At 36.1% G+C, this 20766-nt stretch overlaps 1 protein-coding gene across 2 annotated transcripts; it reads left to right on the forward strand.

Annotated features, from left to right (window-relative positions):
• The first annotated feature begins 3527 nt into the window (after positions 1–3527).
• LOC107873170 (probable transcription factor PosF21) lies at positions 3528–15644 on the forward strand. Of its 2 annotated transcripts, none has more exons than XM_016719917.2 (5): positions 3528–3812; positions 4122–5142; positions 11694–11826; positions 12086–12170; positions 14979–15644. In XM_016719917.2, exons 2-5 carry the CDS (start codon positions 4469–4471, stop codon positions 15356–15358), a joined length of 1272 nt encoding a protein of 423 aa, XP_016575403.1. In that variant the 5' UTR covers positions 3528–3812; positions 4122–4468; the 3' UTR covers positions 15359–15644. The 2 variants fall into 2 exon arrangements, with proteins under 2 accessions (XP_016575403.1, XP_047270828.1); XM_047414872.1 differs by having other exon boundaries at positions 3662–3812; positions 4779–5142.
• The last annotated feature ends 5122 nt before the right edge of the window (positions 15645–20766 follow it).

A 20766-nucleotide genomic window follows, 5' to 3' on the forward strand; every position in this document is an offset into this window, starting at 1 on the left:
ATTAATACAGACTTTGATAATTCAGTATATAGGTGTTTCTCAATGTTCCCTATACATTTAAGTTCGGATATTATAGCAAACTCAAGAATAAAAAACTTGAGAATAGTCCCCTGCACATAAACATGTATTTCATCCGGGTACTTTATCTCCAGCATGAGTAAGCATTTGAAAATCTGACCGTGAAAGTTACACTGAGGCATGTATAGAAAAGAACCAAAAATTGTTTGATGGAAAAGATTTTGAACTTCTTCACCAAGATAATTTTTTATATCAGATCCAAAATCACAGTTGCAAGAACTGTCGAAATGCAACGAATGCACAGGGACATGTTTTATTCTATATTTCAGACCCTAAAGGAAATGAAAAAACCATCATAGCTGAGTGTATATGGTCAATACATAAAAATTACTTATGTATATTAATAACATATACATAAAAATATGATGTATATGAACTAGGCATTTCATTACACATCAAACAACATATCAAAATTTATATATATGTCTAACATATACATAGGTAATGACTGAAAACTTATGTATATGTCTAACATATACATAGTAATATCCATTGCCTCAAACACCCATAACAAAACATAATTCAAAAACCACTTATGTATATATTCAACAACATGTAATGAATAATGTATGTTTACAACACATATATACGTACTAATATATAACCACACCGACATCACATATGTATATGAACTATATATATCATTGTAGTTCAAAAAAAATGCATCATCACATATGTATATTCCTCTAATATATACAAACAGTTGTTTTGTATTTACACAGGCAACTTCTACAAAAACATCAATTTGATGAAAAAATTCAAAATCTACAGCAGAACTAACAACCATCTCCAAGTAATTAGAATTTTAAAAACCTCACATTATTGGAAAAAAAAACAAAAATTCCAGAACAAAATTAAAAATAAAATTTAAAATCGAAAAATCAGAACTATCTTTGGTAGACGTGGTCGTGCAGTATCATCTTTTTTGGCTTTTTTTGACGATTCTTCAATTTATTTTTTCGATTTTCCAACAACAACGTTGTTGAGCTTTTGCATCTTAATAGGGTCGTTACGATGTTTTGATCTGTTTTCAAGAAAATTAGGTTCCTCATAATCAAATTCTCTGGGAACAAACCCAATAACCCAATTTGTTAGTTCATTATGCTCTAACTAAGTTAATCCTAAACTAAAAGAAGGAGAATCATCCATTTACTAAGTACTATGTAGTTAATTTAGTACTTGAAATAGTCGAATTTGAAAATAAAAAAGGAGAATTCAGATATCAAAACTATATTTTGGTAAAGTAAAAAACCAAAAAATCACTCAAGTACTATGAAAAAATCTTTGAATGAACAACATGCAACAACTTGTTCATTTGGAATCTGCAATTTTCAGTTAAGTAAAAAAAAAAATTTTAACCTCAAATCTTAAAAATTCAGAATGTTAAAAGGAGATTTAGTTAAAATTGAATGTCATTGAGTAGCAGTTGGACTCAAACACATTTGGATTCAAAAATGATAACCGCTCCTTGATTGTAGCCTTCTTCTAAGGTGAATAACCGTGAGTCAAAATTGATAAAGCTATGTATATGTATTTTTATAGAGAGAAATACAAAAAGTGAGATTTTTGTAATATGTTTTGATGGTTGGAATTTTGTGTAATAAGTGATACTTAAGTTGTGACTTTGTGTAATTTTTAATTTTTTTATAGCCGTCATGTTTGGGCCAACTTCGTGCACCTTAATTAATTTTATGAAATACCTGCTACCTCTCACCAACAACAGGTACCAAGTAATTCTGTCCACCAAGGCAAGAATACGTACGAAGAAATCAAATGGTGTTTGTCTCTCTTCAGGATTGAATCTTAGACCTCATGATGCTCAACCCAACTTTATTAGATTTATTGTTTGAAAATTTTAAGTAATTGAATGAGTATATTTCACAAGTACTAAAGTTTTAAGAATTCGTCACAACTGAAAAGGATAGTTTGATCATGAAAATTCAAATATATTCATTTTATTTAGTATTTTTAAAGTTAAAAATACAGTAGGAATTGTGTTTGGACATAATATTTTAAAATGAGTATTTTTGGAGTTAAAAAATATAAAAAGTGAATATATATATATATATATATATATATATATATATATTATATATTTAAATTAGAGTTTCATAAAAGTTGGGTTGTTTTATGAAAATAAAAAAGTTAGTTTTTTTCTAAAAATAAATTAAAAAGTGTAAAAGTGAATTCAAAATAATGAAAGCACCTCTTGAGGTGTTTTCGAAAATTCAAATATTATGAAAATAAATTTCAAAATATTTATGACCAAATAAGTATTTCAGAATAAAGTAAAAATATATTTCAAAATATTGTGAATAATATTCATGGAAATCGCCTACTTATAAATCCCAATAGCCTCACGTTTATTGTGCCTAATTGAACTTGAAGCTATAATTTATTGTAACCAAAAAGAAAGGTATTCTATTTTCTCTATTTTAAATTAACTGTTAATATTTATTTAAAAGAGATAATACCTAATTAGCCCCCTGAACTATACCCAAAAGGCTATGACACACCTCAACTTAAAAGGGGTCCTATTACCCCTAAACTAATTAAAAGTGGAATTTTCACTCCCTTAGTGCCTATGTGGCACATACATGGCACAACACGCTGAGGTGTCCACGTATGTTCCACATAGGCACCAAGGGGGTAAAAATTTCACTTTTAGTTAGTTCAGGGGTAGTAGGACCCCTTTTAAGTTGAGGTGTGTCATAACCTTTTTGGGGTCGTTTGATTGGAAAATTGTTATCTCGGGATAACTAATACCGGGATTAGTTATTCTGGGATTACCTGGGATAACTTATCCCATCATGTATATGAGATAAGTTATCCCATCACTAAGGGAAAAATGGTGGGATAACTTATCCTGAATTGGATCAATCCCTCCAACCAAACAAGGGATTAAGTGATCTTTTATTTTATCCCGCAATAACTTATCCCTTGGATTTTTTATACCTCAAACTAAACGACCCCTTTGGATATAGTTCAGAGAGTAATTAGGTATTTTCTCTTTAAAATAATTGGTTCAAAATATTTTATCAATTTTACTTTTAAAATTAATTATTTTTAGAAGTGAATAATATTAATTATATTAAAAAGTGGTAAATAAAAATATTCTAATTTACATTTTTTAAAGGATATGTGAAAGATTAAAGGAAATATGACAATTGAGACTCATTTGGTACAAAATTGTATGATTAATTTTAGAATGAACTTATCTCATTTGACGAGAATAAAATGTATAAGATAAATTATTATGAAATTATTATTCTAAAAACATAATATTATTTTTATTTATCTTTAAAAATAAAATAATTAATTACGGGATAACTTCTTCTCTAACCAAACGAGCCCTTAATATGTGACGAATGGGACAACATTTTTTTTTTCTTTTTGGGCGGAGAGCTGAAGATAAAATAAATTAAATAAAGTAAATAAATAGGTGGGTCATGTGAGTTTGAAAGCGTCGGAACATGTCCTCCGGTTTCCTGATATCCTGTCCGAATTTATGTTATTTCAATTTCCACCATTTTAATAATAATAATAATAATAATAATAATAATAATAATAATAATAATAATAATTACAATTACATGATTCTCACAGATTTGCCTCGTTGTTAATCATCTCCACAGCTTTTCCCTTTTCTCTCTATGTGATAAAGCCGCTGGATTCTGTACATTTCCCCTTTTCTGCAGATCTATTTTCAAACCAAAATACCAAATCGATACTTTGTAAGAAAATTTACCCCTTTCTCTTCTTTTTCTTAAATTATTTTCTTTTCTTTATTACCCATCTATTTGATTTCGTGCTCTGTGTTTTTCCCCTTTTTAATGTTTTTTCCATTGATGTTTGTTAAATTCGTCAAATGGGGTTGTTAAGGTCTTAGTTTTTTTTTGTTTTTTTTTTTCGAATAACAGGTTTTTGTTATTTTCTTGAATCTATGTTGTATAGAATTTTTGTATATCAGAATTCTATCTCCGTATCATAAATTTTTGTGGGGTTTGCTCATTTTGCTGTTTTTTTATTTTTTCAATTTTCAGAGGAAATAATGTGGGACAAGCTTGGTTGGTATTTGCGGAATCTACAATGTCTCTCAGCAAGGGGTTTCATGTTCCATTATAGCTAAATTTTGTTAGAGTTATTGGTTTCCGTGGAATTTGAATACCTCATGACTTTAAATGCAGAGTAAAAGCATCTTGTATTGTGGTTTTCCAGCTATAACGTTTTCTTGCTTTGACCGCGAAAACTGTCATTATTTGTTGATTTTTGTGTTTCTGTTATTAATGTTCTTGAATTTGGAGTATGTATGTATGGGACATTGGGTTTGTCTCTGTGCTGTTAACATTTGAAGATCATTAATCTGAAGGTTTTGGGTTGGAGGGCTTGTATGGATAAGGATAAGTCTTCGTTGCCTCCATCGGGGAGATACTCATTATTTTCACATCCTGGTAGTAGTTCCAATGTAAAGTCGGAACAACCTGGATTAGTAAATTTACCTCCCTTAGGACCTGGAAATGCTTCAGAATCGGGTCATTGTGGTCATGGTTTGTCGGTGGAGTCAAGCCTATTTAGTAATGATATAAGCCGAATGTCTGATAACCCACCTAGAAAATTTGGTCACCGACGTGCCCACTCAGAAATTCTTACTCTTCCTGATGATATTAGCTTTGATAGTGATCTTGGTGTTGTTGGACTAGATGGACCGTCTCTGTCAGACGAGACTGAGGAAGACATCTTCTCAATGTACCTTGACATGGATAAGCTCAATTCTTCATCGTTGTCTTCTGATTTCCAAGTGGGTGAGTCTTCTTCAGCAGCTGCAGCTTCAGGTTCATCACAAACGCAAGGAATGACATCAGGGACAAATAAAGTTGCTCCTACTGTTAGTGAGAAGCCAAGAGTTAGACATCAGCATAGCCAGTCCATGGATGGTTCAACTACAATCAAACCAGAGATGCTCATGTCAGGAGTGGAAGAGCCATCTTCAGCTGAAACTAAGAAAGCGACGTCTGCTGCTAAGCTTGCTGAACTTGCTCTTATTGATCCGAAACGTGCCAAGCGGTAAGGCTTTATATGGAAATGTTTTTGCTCATTATTGTAGCAGTCCATTCACATTATCTTAGCTTGGCTTTGCCATTGCATTTTGCTTTATTGGTACTTGGTATTGCCTAGGTTGAAACCATAACGTGGAGGTCTGGTGGTAGACTTCCTAAATGTGTTCTGGATGTTTAGAATAGTTATAGATATTATGCTACAGTGTTGTTTTATGAATGTCTGCTCTGTTTGAAGATAATCATTCATTCTGTTGGTGGTTAGGCATTTTATGTATATGTTCCCTATCTCTTTTCTCCTAGAACCTTTTGTTTTTTGTTTAACGAAGTAGTTCTGTCATTGAACTTCTAAAAGTTTGCCAGCGTAGTCTTTTGTCATCTTTTCTCTTTCAAAGGCTGGATAAGACTGAAATAATGACGGTAACTGGAAAGGAAAATAAAGAAAGAATAGAGAGACGTGGCCTTTCTGCCCCTCTATTTTATCTGTACCAACAAGTTTCTCCTGTTCCCCTATGCATTGCTTTTCTGTTTCTTGTCCTCTCCCTTCCATGAGCCTACATCAGAAAAAACTCAAAGTTGGAGTTCATTTATGATGTGTTCAAATCCACCTCTAAGTACTAAATTTTAGCTTTCTTGGATTTCTCTAAATTAGCTAAAGTTGGTGTCTGTTGTTTGTGATGTGGGCCACTGCCCCTCCCTTGCCTTCTAGGCATTTTAAATTTGTCTATAACAGGGAGGGGGAAGGTTCAGGGAACATATAAGATTAAGCGCCCAAGGGTATGACCTAGTGGTCAATGAAATGGGTGCAAACTTTGGACACTAGTCCCAACAGAGATGGAAAAACACTAGATGATTACTTTGCATCTGCCTAAGCCTTGTTGGCAGAGTTACCGACTATCTTTGCTGGTAGAAGGCAAGTAGCCAGTGAAATAGTTGAGGTCCTGGCATACTTGCCTGGGTTCCACCTTTATCGGAAAAAATATATGAGATCAAAACTATGGGCCTTTCCGAGGAGTGTGAAGTAGGCAATTGCACCCTGGGGTGCTAATGAAGAGAGGTAAACTAATGGTGGTGCATATAAGGAGCCCGTGTATTGTCTTTATAAGATTAGAGCCAATATGAGACAAATAACTTTAGCAATATTTCGTTTTAAAGTTAGTTGCTTGCATAGATTACAGAAAGTAATGGGATGGCTCACTGTCTTAAGCTTTATTTTGTTGTCCTAGTTCAACTGTTCTTTTCCGGTCCCCATGCCTTTTGTGCTAAACTTAGTAGTAGGCTAGTAGCTTCATTATGCTTTTGTTTTGTGGGAAAGCTTAAATGTTTGCTTCATTGCAGATGATATTATACAAATATTTTAGTCTCGGTCTTTCTCCTGTTATTAATTTAAGGCTCTTTTGTCTTTCCCTATATTGCGCCCTTCCTTCTTAACAAAAAAAAGCAAAAGACTTATTATCCAGCGGCTATATTGGTGTTGGCATCATCGTCCCATCTTTGTTCTTTGTCTGACTTGTTAGGTTTTCAGCCTACTTTCTCCTTCCCCCAATGTTTTAGGTTGCAGGTTAGTGAAAGCTTGCAGACTTGTTGCATCTTCGTTTATCGGGTCAAAGATAGACGTTTATCAGACCCATAATGCGCTTGTTGCTACCTCATTAGAAACCTTTCCAGAAAAACTCGATTGGGACAAAAACTGCTCAAAGTAAAAAAGAGTGTAGCGTGTGTATCCTTGGGGTCCAGATGCACTTATCTAAAGTTTCAGTCCCTCAGGGCGTTGAAAATCCTTATTGGATGGTGCCTTAGGCTTAGATCATTTTTTTTTTTTGGGGTGAAGAATGACCTTATTCTTCCTTGCTGTGGGTGAGATGATCATTTCACGATCACGAGACTTACGGGGCGAACCTTTTGGAGCTTCAGTCCTTCTCATTGTGAGATGTCCGATCACGAGACTTACGGGGCGAACCTTTTGGAGCTTCAGTCCTTCTCATTGTGAGATGTCCAATTTGTAATATGAAGGAACAAAAACAGACAAACTGTACCTTTTTCTCTACCTGTCCTTTGTCTGTGCTTTGCCGCACTTAGTGATTGTCATTGTTGTCGGGGTCGGTGGCTTAACAAGTGGATCCTAGCTGAGCTACCTTAACTTGTAAGCGTACAACAACATATTCAGTGAAATCCCACAAGTTAGGTCTGGGGAGGATAGAGTGTACGTAGACCTTACCACTACCTCGTGGAGGTAGAGAGGTTGTTTCCAATAGGACCCTTAGCTTAGCTCAAGTGTAGCACATTCAGGTACAAAGAAAAAGGAAACAGTGGAAAAAGTATAGCAACTAACAAGGAAACAGAGCAGAGTTTACAAGGTAAAAGCAAGAGCCACAACATTATAGTAAAATAATCTAAACACAATAAACACGAAACGATGATATATATTACACGCAGGGACTACAATACTATGGCTAGTATATCAACAAACCCAACAAGCCTAAAATCTCAACAAGCAGGGCAATACCTACCCTACTAACCTTCTATCCTAATACGCGTCCTCCACATTGTCAAAAACTTGTCAGTATGCCAAGAGAAACAAGAACAAAGGAAAAGTAGGTAAACAAAAAAAAGAGATAATACCATAGCATCACCGGACGTCCATACTTGAACAGTCCTCAACAATGTTATGATTCTTTTTCAATTAATGGTCGGCCAAGTTGGGTCAGTCTTTCTTGACTGTCTATCTCCTTCAGATTTTCTCGCGTTGTTGTTCTTTGCCTCATTGCTCAAGAATTCTCTTAGGTGGCCATTTTTCAAGAACGTGGCTACTCTTTTATGAGATGTCGACAATCCTCAGTCCTATTCTCATGAGTACCATGAAAATTACTCCAGAGACTTTGATCCCTTGTGTTTGGGTCTGATCTAACAAGTTTAGGGAACCGGGCTTACTTGATGTTCTGGATGGCTGAAACCAGTTATGAAGGACCAATAGTAAAACAATATTCCGAAAGTCACAGGACTTCATTCAGTGCATAACTTGCGGGCTTGTGTGCTTCCTTCACTTGTGACCCCTTGCATACCCGATCCTTATCATTCTTTTCATTGAACCGCAGACTATCCTTGGCGTGAGTACTAACACCCCAGTGCAGGCTCGGCCTCGTACTCATCATATGTGGGAATAGCGACTCCGAGACTGATTCCCAATTGGATTCGGGTCATGTTCCCGTTGGAATTGGCTTTTACTGTCCTTGAACTGATTTTTCATTGATTATCGATTAACTTTGGGTTGATCTCCCATGCCTGGAGCATTTTTTTGTGAATCCAACAATAATCATTTTCGTTCAGAATCTTTGTCTCGTACTAATTGTGCATATCAACCCAGGTTTGGCCTCAAACCCGGTTAATCTCTCCCAGTGTTCGGGAATGCATTCGCATCGTCGCATAATGCGATGATGTGACCCCATCTCGCTCCGTGTGGCTGATGCTAGCCAACCTTACAGCAGCGGGCGCATCACAATCACAAGGTTATGGGAGATGCGTGCTGATGTGAGATCCGAGCCAATGCGAGTGCATCACGTTGATTTCTCTTTTAGGGTCAATTTTAAATTTTAAAAAAGAGTTGCTTCATGTTGATTTTATATTTAGGGTCAATTTTAAATTAAAAAAGTGTCCGTTGCTGCAATTTTTTGGGGTTAACTTTGAAGTCTACTACTGCGACTTCTTCGTCTTCTTCTTCTTGATGAAGTAGATGAGCTTTAGAAGAACAAGAATTAGATGTTGAAGCATTATTAATTTAGATTTGTTTTTCTTTATTTAGATTTGTTTTTCTTTCTTTTTTTGTTTTGCTATTTTGTTGAACTGTTTTGCTATTGTGGTCTATGTTGTTTTGCTGGTCTGTTTCGCAGCAGGTGTTTCGGGGATCAAACTTGTGATTTTGGCGTTTAATTTAAACTTCTGCTTGTATATAGTCTTTATTGTTGATTATGTAGTTGTAGTGGTCTTTTCAGTTGAAGTCTTACAGTTGGATGCTCTATTTAATCTTTTTTCTTTTAAATTGCGCTTCACTTGAATGATGTGCTCACATCGCTTCACGCTTCGCGTAATGTGTGATGCGGAGCCTTGTCGCTTTTTTCCACATCACGCTTCCTTGAACACTACTCGAACTCCTCGGGTTTCGGTCCTTTGTGAAGGCTTTTGCTGCTCAACGCAGTCATCTGGGACCATTGGCTGCTAATCCTTTCCCTCTGGAGCCTTGCGACGAACTCTTGAGGCAGTTCGGTGTCGCCTTGCTCTATTTTGTAGATGTCCGCCTTCGGTGTTGTACCCTCCTCGTCCCAGCATGTGCTTTGACAAAGCTATCTGCACACATATTCGAAGAACCGATAGAGTTTTCGGACAAGAAGGAATACCAGATTAGTGCTCCGCCCGATAGGGTTTCTCCAAATGTCTTGCCAATAACCGAACCCTCTTCTTCTTTGGTCTAGTCATTTCCGGTAACAACCAATATGAAAAAACAAAACGTGCTTCCGGGGTCTGTGATCCCATCATTCTTGGTATGTCCGTCAGTTTGACCCTCACGATTGGTTTGGTTACTCCACTCCTTGTAACGCACTTTGACATAACTCTTGGAATTCGGCCCTTTAATAACTGTCGGCGCTCTTGGTATGTGGTTCATCCGTGTATTCAGCTCCGAATAATGGGTCTTATTTTCTTTTCTCAGTAACTATATTACGGGGGCGAGGGATGCTGCAACCTCAGAGTTGGCCTCAGTTTCGTTGGCCATGTGTTCTTTCGATTGGTTATTGCTACTGGTGGTGCTCGTTGTTTCCCCTCGAGTGTTGGAGGTCATTTGACTCACGATGCTCTTCAACTCCCCTTGAGTAAAGAGTGTTGATAACTTTCTGGATTTTGTTAGCTCCTTGGCTCTTATTTAATGGAGTTCTAAGGCAACTTACTTTTGATTGTTTTACTGATCTTTTGCTCGAGCTTCATGTATCTAAGTTTAAGCTATTAATTTTACTCTCTCATTGCAACTTTGCATCTGCTGGATGCCTTTCTAATACAATTTGCTTACTTTACCAAATTTAAAAACTCCCCCACCTTCTCATCCTGTGTTTTCATGTGTTCCAGTATGGTATTTGTTTCTTAATGAGTCCCAACAAGATTTCTTTGAGACCTTCCAAATTTGTACCACTCTTCTCTCCCCTTGACTATGCTTCATCAAAGCTTAGTCCTGTGTTTCTTTTCCATGTGTTCACATTAGTCATGTTGAGCTTTTCAATATCGAAACTGGGTGTTTCTTCAATGAGATGATTTTGTTCATCACAGAGGGCGGTTCGACCTGGTGTCTCCTCGATTGGCCCTTTCTACATTAGTATGGTCACCTTCCTTGCCATAGGTGGTTCCTGTGAAACAACAATGTTCAAATTAGTAAGAAAGTAAAGTTAGGTGAGCTAAACCAACACAGTTGACCTGGCGCCAAACTTTTTAACGGAAAAAGTAGTACAATTAAATTTGTATGAGATTAACGACACACGTCTTAATTTAATTTGTTAGTTCTGGTTATTAACAGTTGAATATTGTGACATTAGTAAGTAAAATGAGCAAGCGAATAAAGAGTAGGAAGCTTCGAGCTTCAATGTTGTTCCTGGAACTAATCTAGAGATGCTAGTCCTAGCCCTGATAACGTCCGGAAATAGAATTGGTTAAAGTTAAAGATTGAGTAAATAAAGTAAAGTTGGAGCTCAAGAATAAGAGTGTTGTTGTTGTATTGCTTAACATTCAGAATACCTTTACATGAAGGAAATAAACTTTTTATAGGTTACAAGGGTGGGCATCAGCCAATAAGAAAGCTTCACTCGAGCCCTGGAGTACCAATACCAATGATCATAGGTCACGTGGTGATGCCGTTAATAGTTCCAGCCAATATTCCTGACACGTGCAGGCGATCTGTATGATGACGCCCGCGTATCTGTCCTTTTTGTCCTATTAGCCACGCCATTCGGGCAGGGGTCCTTCCCTTTCATTCATATCCTCTTCTCTTGTTTCCGGAAAATCCTTCCTCTTGTCTTTGAGGATATCTCTTTGAGGGATTCAACTTGTCAGCTCCTTGCTTTCATTAGATCCTACCACCACGTGACCTTCTCTACTGGCGCCATGTGCTTCAGTGGATTTTACCCAATATAGAAATCACATGCCACGAAGCAAAAACTTATGAAAATTCTCTAAACTATATACAAGTTTCTTTAAAATAAATATTTGTGTACCTTATCCCCCCAAAAAATATTGCCGGTTTAGTTTGGTTTCCGTTTGATTTATCTAGGTTAATACCAAACCAAGCCAAATATTGTTATTCTTTTCTTGCTGAGCACCAAACCAAATCTTACCAAACCACTTGTCAATTTTCTGTTGGCTTTGATTTTCCAACACCCCTACATCTCTCGGTAGGGCTTAAAGTGCACCTCTGCTGTTTTGAGGTCTTTCGTGTTCCTTGAATTTATTAAGATTTGTCTTATGTAGTTGTTTAAAATTTAAGCTAATTTGTTACTCATCACTGTAGTTGCCTATGCTGTGCAACAGGATTTGGGCCAACAGGCAGTCAGCTGCAAGATCAAAGGAAAGGAAAATGAGATATATAGCAGAGCTTGAGAGAAAAGTTCAGACTCTGCAAACGGAAGCAACTACTTTATCTGCTCAGTTGACCCTGTTGCAGGTGTATATCAGTTGCCCTCACTGCCCAGCAATTGTTTGTGTTCTTTTCTCTTTTTATTTGTGTTGCTTTCTGTTATTGGAAACAAGTTGTTTGATTGTGGTTGAAGTGATGGAAGCACATAAGCGTTTGGTCTAGAATCTGCAGCATCTGCTTGCACATGGGAAAAAGCACAGATATATTTATCTTCAACTTTTTTCTCATGTATAAGATAAGATTATTGGTTTTGAGATGTTTGCGTTTTTTTCTCCACATGAAACAGAGAGATACAAGTGGCCTGACTGCTGAAAACAGTGAACTTAAACTGCGCTTACAAACAATGGAACAACAGGTGCACTTGCAAGATGGTAAGAATCTGAGCATGACTTCTTTAGTAACTTTTTGCCCATAGCCCACTCTTTTTATCTGCCTGAATAATGGTTGCCGTTTCTCAATGGCATCTTAAATGTACTTGTTAGAATATGAGTAGGAATAGGAATAGCATATAGAATCTTACTTGGAAAGGGATTGTAATGTAGTGTCCTATTAGGAAAAGGATTGGAATGTAGTGTTTATAAATAGGGTCTCAATGGATAACGTAGTTACAACAATTCAATAATATTTTCCTCTTATATTTCTCACATGGTTTCAGAGACTATGATCTTGGTAGAGAATCAAAGAGATTCCGCTGTCGGCGGGCGGCTATAATCCATATATGCCGCCCGTCCGAGCAATGATCATGTTATCAAAAGTTAGGCCACCACACTTCTTTTCCCTACTTTCTCATATCTAATTTGTGTAGTACCGTGCATCTTTTCGGACAACTTTCTCATATCTGAGTTGCATAGCACCGTGCGTCTTGTTGGTGACTCCTTAGATCTGATTTGCGTAGTTCCATGCGTCTTTATAGGGATTCCTCATATCTGATTTGCATAGGGTCGTGCCATCATTCCGACCCACCCATATAAGTTCTCTTTTTTAGTAGGGTCCTACCCATATAATTTCTGTTTTTCAGTACGGTCGTGTCGTCATTCTAATCCTACCCATATAATTTCTATTTTTCAATAAGGTCGTGTCGTCATTCCGACTCTACCCATATAATTTCTATTCCTCAGTAGAATCGTGTCATCATTCCAACCTACTCATATAATTCTCTCAGTAGGGTCGTGTCATCATTTCGACCCTACCCATATAATTTTTTCTCAAATGGTGACCACTTTTCAGCCATTAAGTTCTAATTATCCGCCGCGTGAGTATGTTCCGTCCAGCTCTTCGGTTACTATCTTGTGTAAGATCTACTCATCTCTTGATTTCAAGATGACCCTTATATTTTATACCACTTTCCGGCAATTTTCTAATGACACATTGACTTTCCGGTGATGTTTACTACTTTTGGATCACTTTTTCAGTTTGTTCCGTTTTAGTTGAGGTCTCTCAAACGTCCAAAGCAGTCCTTATCAGTTTTCTTGCAGATATCTTCACCAAGTCCCGCATCAATCCTTATATTAGTTACATCTATAACAAGCTTGGTACATATGTCTTATATGCACCAGCTTGAGGAGGAGTGTTAGAATATGAGTAGGAATAGGAATAACATATAGAATCCTATTTGGAAAGGAATTGTAATGTAGTGTCCTATTAAGAAAAGGATTGGAATGTAGTGTCTATAAATAAGGTCTCAATGTAATAATGTAGTTACAACAATTCAATAATATTTTACTCTTATATTTCTCACAGTAGTTATGTCGAGTTTTTGACCATTCAAGTTGATTTTAACTGGATTAATTGTCAACTAAGTTGCACGGACTCTTCACTTTCGATGCTGCATCCGTGTTGGATTCTCCAAAAATACGCTAGCTTTGGCGAATCCGACATGCACCCGTTGACATTTTTGAAGAGTCCGAGCAACATAGATTATCAACAGCAAGTTATATCTGGTTGTAATTAGGCTTGGTTGGTTTCCAAATTTTCCTCAATTTCAGAAGGAAGTAAATTTAATTTTGATATGCTTCATAACTTTCACATTGGTTTGTATTGACGTTACAATACTAGTAATTCTGCCTACAAAAACTGTTGATATACTTCATAACTTTCACATTGGTGTGTATTGACCTTAAAATACTAGTAATTCTGCCATATTATTTTAATCTACAAAAACTTACACATGAATTCCAGCTTGACATAAGAAGGCCAAACATAGTCTGAATTTGGACCTGGTTGATGGTGATATAGGGATTTCCTTTTTTGATAACTGTGGTGTCCGGGCCAGCTTGCATGCACCTCGACTAAATCCGCGGGATACCTGCCACCTCCCACCAGCAACAAGTACTAGGTATCAGGTAACCCTATCCACCAAGGCTAGAACAGGTGGAAAAAAATCACCTTGTGGGTGTTTTAGTTGGGAATTTAACTTGAGACCTCATGGTGCTCAACCCAACTTCATTGAACCACTAGGCCACACCCTTGGATGATATAGGGAAAATATTATATACAGTCCAATTATTTTAAAGTTAGTACTTTGAATTCTTATGGTTTGGTTGTGGAGGTTAAATAGTTGCATATTTCAGATGTTAGAATTACAAAAGCTTTTGTTTCTCATAACGTTATGCTGTCGTTATAGAAGTGCACACTCAGAAATTCATATATTTAGTGACATGTTTGGCACCATGTATTAGGTATTCTGTTTAATCCATTAAAAATTTGGATAAGTATCTGTGTTGAGAAATATGAGGAAGTTATATAAGGTGGTTAGGAGATACCAATAGGATACTAGTCACCTTGTAACGCCCTTGACACCATAGAAATTTTCAATGATCATATTCAACCAGAACCTTATTTTTTTGCTTTCTGTGATCAATTGTATTTGGGCAGATGAGAACAATTTCCTAACATAATTTTCTCTCTCAAAATTTTCCTCTCCATGATCTCTTCAGTGTCTTCGAACATCTTCAGCTGAATACTGGTTGCAACTCTATGTGGATAATGGATTTAATACCTTACTAGTGAATAACATAAGCCCAGGAAAACACTTCCCTTAGATTGCTAGAGTTGCATGTGCAAATTCCTTCGATAGGAATTCGTTAATAACTAATTCATCTACTGATTATTTGGAGTTTTGTCTGGAGACTTCTAATGGATATTTTGCTCTATTTCTTCTTTATCTTCTTCATATGTAGCATTGAATGATGCTCTAAAGGAGGAGATACAGCATCTGAAAGTGCTAACTGGGCAAGGCATGGCAAATGGCGGACCTATGATGAACTTTCCAGCATCTTTTGGAGGCAATCAGCAGTTTTACTCTAACAACCAGGCGATGCATACGTTGTTGGCTGCACAACAGCTGCAACAGCTCCAGATACATTCTCATAAGCAACAACATCAGTTTCAGCAACATCAGCTCCACCAGTTTCAGCAGCAACAGCAGCAGTTGCAGCACCAGCAACAACAGCCTCTTATACAGCAGCAGGAACCACTGTCACAAGCCAGTGATGTGATGTCTCTGGCATCTGCTCACAATGGCAATGCTTCTGATGTTAGTTCTGTAGCAAAGGATTGAAAAGCTGGTGTTCAGACAGTAAAGAGTTGGGTGTATGTTTTGAAAGTATTTTCTCTAGCTCATTTGGTGTTGCAAAATCATCATGTGTTAAAAACACATCTAGCTCAGGTTCTTGCTTTCAATTAGCTTCATCTGCATTTTAGTACTTTGTAGGGTCATGTTCTCATAGTTGGAATTGTTCAAATCCCATTCTATGCATGTCATTTTGTCAACAAGCAGCATGGTTCTTTATGTTACCAGTATTTTGGTGGTAGTTTTTTTGAACATCAAGCACTGTTCTCTCTCACTGTGTCAGCGTTCACATACTTGGAAATATGTTTGTCAGCGCTCACATACTCGGAAATATGTTTGGGGCATTGTTTTGAATGCTCTGGGCAATTGGGGAGGGTAAAATTCTCATGGTACTCAATAGATAGGTTCTACCAGTGGCGACTCCAGAGGGTAACCTATGGGTTTAGGGAACTCAATAACTTTTGCTTAGGCCTGTATATGTATTTGCAATTAATTACAAATACTCGATTGTGAAATTAGTTACTGTTGTAATTGCCTGTCCCTGTACATAATACCGGTCGGCTCCATCTTGTAACTGTCCTAAACCTGTTATCATTTCAGAATAAGTTCCGGGGGTCCATGTTTTATATATATATATATATTTTTTTTTTATTTTTTTTTTATTTTGTGGGTAGAACTAATATCCAACGTTCTGAATTATATTTGTTCGTGTTTGGATTTAGTAAACTACAATTTGTCTTGCATTAATATAACTCGGAAGTGATTTGCACCATTTGGCTAACTGTTCTAAAATCTAACATGCATAAAATTTAATAGAAGGGTGTTAAAATGACAATTTTCGAAAGCATCAAAACTCTGGAAACATCAACAAAATATAATCGAACGGTTCAAAGGTTGAAATTTTGTAGGTAAGTTAAAATCTAGAAGTATGCACCTCGTGGTTGAGGGATGCAACCGTTAAAATATGGAGTATCTTTGGTGACAAGGCTTGCATGTTGCTTCTCTCATTTTATGGGAGATCTTTTCGTTTTATTTTGTCTCGAAAAGAAATGTTATTTATGACATGCTTAGACAATTTGTTGGAAGCTCTATTAGTGAATGCAATTTTCGCCCGATAAAACTGATCATGCCCTGCTGCTTGGTTTGGAATCAAACTAGCCTATTATGCCCTTTCTTCATTCCTGTATAGACCCATATTCCTATTTTCTTCCAATATTTATTGTATTACTGGATTTCTATTTGCTGAACCATGTTAAAGAAAAAAATTTATACTGGGGGAAACTGTCTCCGAACTATTCTAAATGTTTCGCTACTCTTCTAATTACCCTTAAGTCACAATTGGAAACCCTTCTTTCATCCTCTCTCTCTAAGTCAAGAATACAACTCAAGTTCATAGACTAATCTCAAGATCAAATTCGACCCTTTCTTCTACAATTCATCATCAAAAAGGTTTATGTTTCAAAACCCTTATATACTTATGTCTTATCGAATATTGAACTAGGGTTGCTAGTGTAGGTATGTACAGCTTATGAAAAAAGCATGAAATCGTGATGCAATATTTTTTACTTGAAATTGCTCTTAATTACATAGTGATTTAAACCTTAAAAGAAGACAGAATACATATACAGGCCCCTCAACTATTCGACTTTTTTCGTATTGGCATCTCAATTAAGACATATACCTATTGAATCTTTACTCTTTCACAAAATGTATCAATTGAGTCCAATCGCTGATGAGGCGCTAACATGACGTGGCATGTGTAATACACTCTTCATTAGGAGAGTGAGAAACCATAATTAAAAAAAAAATTAAATATAAAAAACCTCAACCAATGAAAAAAAATACATAAAAGAATTTAAAAAAAAAAAGAAATAACCATCATCTTCTTCTCCATATTTTCTTCTCCATTAATGGTTTCTTTAAAATTCATTTACATATAAGTTGAGTGAGAAATCATAATTAATCAAAAAATTAAACACAAAAAACCCCAACAATAGAAAAAACACATTAAAAAATTAAAAAAAAAAAAAAGAAATAGCCATCATCTTCTTCTCCATATCCTCTTCTATATTAATGGCTTCTTTAAAAATCATTCATATATAAGTTGAGTGAGAAACCATAATTAATAAAAAAAATTGAACATAAAAAATCCCAACCAATAAAAAAACACACATTAAAGAAATAAAAAAACAAAGAAATAGCCATCATCTTCTTCTCCTTATGTTCTTCTCCATTAATTGCTTCTTTAAAAGGCCTTCATATATAAGTTTTCTTTTAAAATATGGGATTTATAATTTTATTTGGTGTAATAAAAATAAGTTGTTGATATAAGAAGAAGAATAAGATACATTTTTTTTCTAACTGTTTGTGCTCAATCGAATGGGGAAGGTTTGGAAGAAAAGGGCTGCTGGGGGTGGGGTGTATTAATTTTTATTTTTTTAAATTTAAATTTAAATATATTAAAAAAATTATTTTTATAATTATTTTAAGTTAAAATACCACGTGTCATTATTTGATTTGTCACTTTGCCACATCATTGACATGTGTATTATACACATTTTATATTTTTTTTCGCGCCAGTAGATTGGACTCAATTGACACGTTTTGTGAAGGAGTAAAGGGTTCAATAGGTACATGGCTTAATTGAGGCGCTTATACAGAAAAAGTCGAATAGTTGAGGGGCCTGTATATGTATTCAGCCTTAAAAATTTATAAATGTTATCTTGCTATCACCCATATTAGAAGTGTTTGATATATTTGTTGGGTCAAACGATACATTTATTTGGTGAGCCTAAAGTCCTTCAATACAGAGCCTTCCCCTTTTGAACAGATGCACAAATATAATACCTACGCGTTAAAAGAAAGCTAATGATACATATATTGACTATTTTTAATCCGGGTCTAAAACGAGTTCGAAAAATGAAAGAGATAAAATCAAAAATTTATTTTAGAAACACATTTTCAAGGTTATGGGAGTCTATAGTTGAAAACCCCTTGCGAAAATGAGTTAAAAACGAGGTCAGAATTGAAGAAAAAACATTTTTAAGCTTTACTGATAAAAAACCTCAAAAATTTATTTCAAAATCGAGATTAAAATTTTTTTTTCGAAGACATAATCAATAGAAAATAATTAAAAGATGAGTTTAGAGGTTACCCACACAAAAATGATGAAAAAACCCTAGCAAAATCATCTTTTCCGAAGCTTGGAGGTTAAAAAATAGAGTAAAATTCTAATTTTGAGCTATTTATACTGTTCTGTAGATGGTACCTCGCTAGTGGACCCTACCTCATGATTGAATAGGTCAACGTTGATCGGTAATTAAGCGGGTCATCGTGATCGCGTAGCTGGGCCTCACGATCGTGATGAGTCAACCTGACCCCATCCACCAAAAAACCATCACGTTTGGGGTACCACTACCGTGCGATCACGATGAAAGTTATCATCGAGGCCCGTAATCTCGACATGTGGGCGCACGAACAGATGAAGGGCCTGATGCACAAGATATCAACTATTAAACTGAAATACAAGTTTTTAAATTCTCCAAACGTACCCTCAGGATTCATTCGGGATCCACAGAAATAAACCATATATGCTACTAGACTATTTTCGATGTTCTGGGCTCAATGACATGTCAATTTTTAGCATAGAGTCCATTTTCAACAAATTAGTCTTGGGACCCCTTGTAGGCAAATTTTACTATTTTTTTAAAATGCAGGACCGAAATGTAACCTAAAGGTTTTGAACTCGAGTCAACCTCGCTACTAACCCAAATTCGATATTTCGAATCTAATAGAACTGCCCAAATCACTATTCGATATCAAATCATCAAATATTAACTGAAGTCAATTATAGGACTTTTAAAACACCTAAAACCTTAAACTCTTTCAAACTTCTTACAAAGGAATTAGGAACCGTGTCAACCACCCCAAAATAATATGTAGTAACACGGGAGAGGGAAAAATAGTCAAATCACATAAAAAGACAAATTTCACAAGTCAGGTCACTATAGCATCCACCACTAAGACTCTAGTTCGTCCTCAACTAAAAGGCAAGGAAGTACCTAAATCGGTAAAGAGCTAAGGTTAACTACTATGCATGTTGGACTCAATCTCCCAAGTAGTTTCCTTAATAAGATGATGTCTCTATTAAACCTTAACCACATAAATCTCTCTAGAGCGCAACCGTCTAACATCCTTGGCTAATATGAAAATTATCTCCTCTACAGCGGTCCACCTCTCATCCAACTAAGTCCCAATGAAGCACATGAAGCTTATCAGGAATATAGCATTTTATCATGGACACATGAAAAATTGGATGAACGACTAAAAAGTCTGGGGGCAAGACTAACTCATAAGCTACCTCCTCAACTGTCCAAAGGATCTCAAAAAACCTGATATACCTGGGGCTAAGCTTGCCCATCCTCCCAAACCTTATCATGCCCTTTATGGGTAACACTCAAAGAAAAAATCGATCACCAATCCTAAACTTTAAAGCACGGAGTCAATAGTTTGCATAACTCTTTTGCCTACTTTGGATTGCCCGAAGCCTATCCTAAATCACTCAAACTCTATCTAAATACTCGTGAAGCAAGTATGTATAACAGGGTCTAACCTCAAAAGTCTCAAACCAACCAATCAGAAATCAACAATGCCTATCATATAATGCCTCAAAAGGTGCAATCTCAATATTCGAATGGTTGCTATTATTATAAGCAAACTCCACTAAGACTAAATATTGCTCCCACTGACCTCAGAAGTTCATGACACACGCGCGGAGCATATCCTCCAAAACCTAAATAGTCTTCTTTGACTGACCATTATTCTGGGGGTGAAAATCTATGTAAAGTTTAATTTGAGTACCCAACTCCTTCTAAGACGTCCTCCAGAAGCTAGAAGTGAATAGTTAGCTTCTAGATGAAATAATAGACATGAGTACCCCATGTGAACGCAATATCTCATGAACATAGATATGAGTCAACCTTTCGATATTAAAAAAAATCTAAATAGGAACAAAATGGACCGATTTGGTCAATCGATCCACGATGACCTAATTACTATCAGTACTATAAGAAGTACAAGGCAACACCTCATGAAGTCTATAGTGATCTGCTCCCACTTCCATTCAAGAATGGGTAATCTCTAAAGCAAACCACTCAGTCTTAGATTATCACAACCTGAGGCTACCCCCTAGTCGCGACAATGGTACTTACGATCACACGTGACTACAAGCTAACCCATGAGCTGGTACCTGCTATGAACACTGAATAAAATAATGATAATGGATATGTGTGGAAATAACTGATAAAGCCATAAGGTCTGAATACTGAAAATACGATTCAATCTTAAGTTTGAACAACTAATAAAAACTATAAAAAATAAACTAACTGTCTGAATGT

This window comes from Capsicum annuum, chromosome 6 (genome assembly GCF_002878395.1).
Source record: "Capsicum annuum cultivar UCD-10X-F1 chromosome 6, UCD10Xv1.1, whole genome shotgun sequence".
Lineage (NCBI taxonomy): Eukaryota > Viridiplantae > Streptophyta > Magnoliopsida > Solanales > Solanaceae > Capsicum > Capsicum annuum.

What these genes read in the sequence shown, in the direction of transcription:
- LOC107873170 (XM_016719917.2), top strand. Translation starts at nt 4,469, where the DNA reads ATGGATAAGGATAAGTCTTCGTTGCCTCCATCGGGGAGATACTCATTA. An exon ending in CTCAGTTGACCCTGTTGCAG is followed by an intron (nt 11,827 to 12,085) that starts GTGTATATCAGT and finishes CACATGAAACAG; the next exon opens with AGAGATACAAGTGGCCTGAC. An exon ending in ACAGGTGCACTTGCAAGATG is followed by an intron (nt 12,171 to 14,978) that starts GTAAGAATCTGA and finishes CTTCATATGTAG; the next exon opens with CATTGAATGATGCTCTAAAG.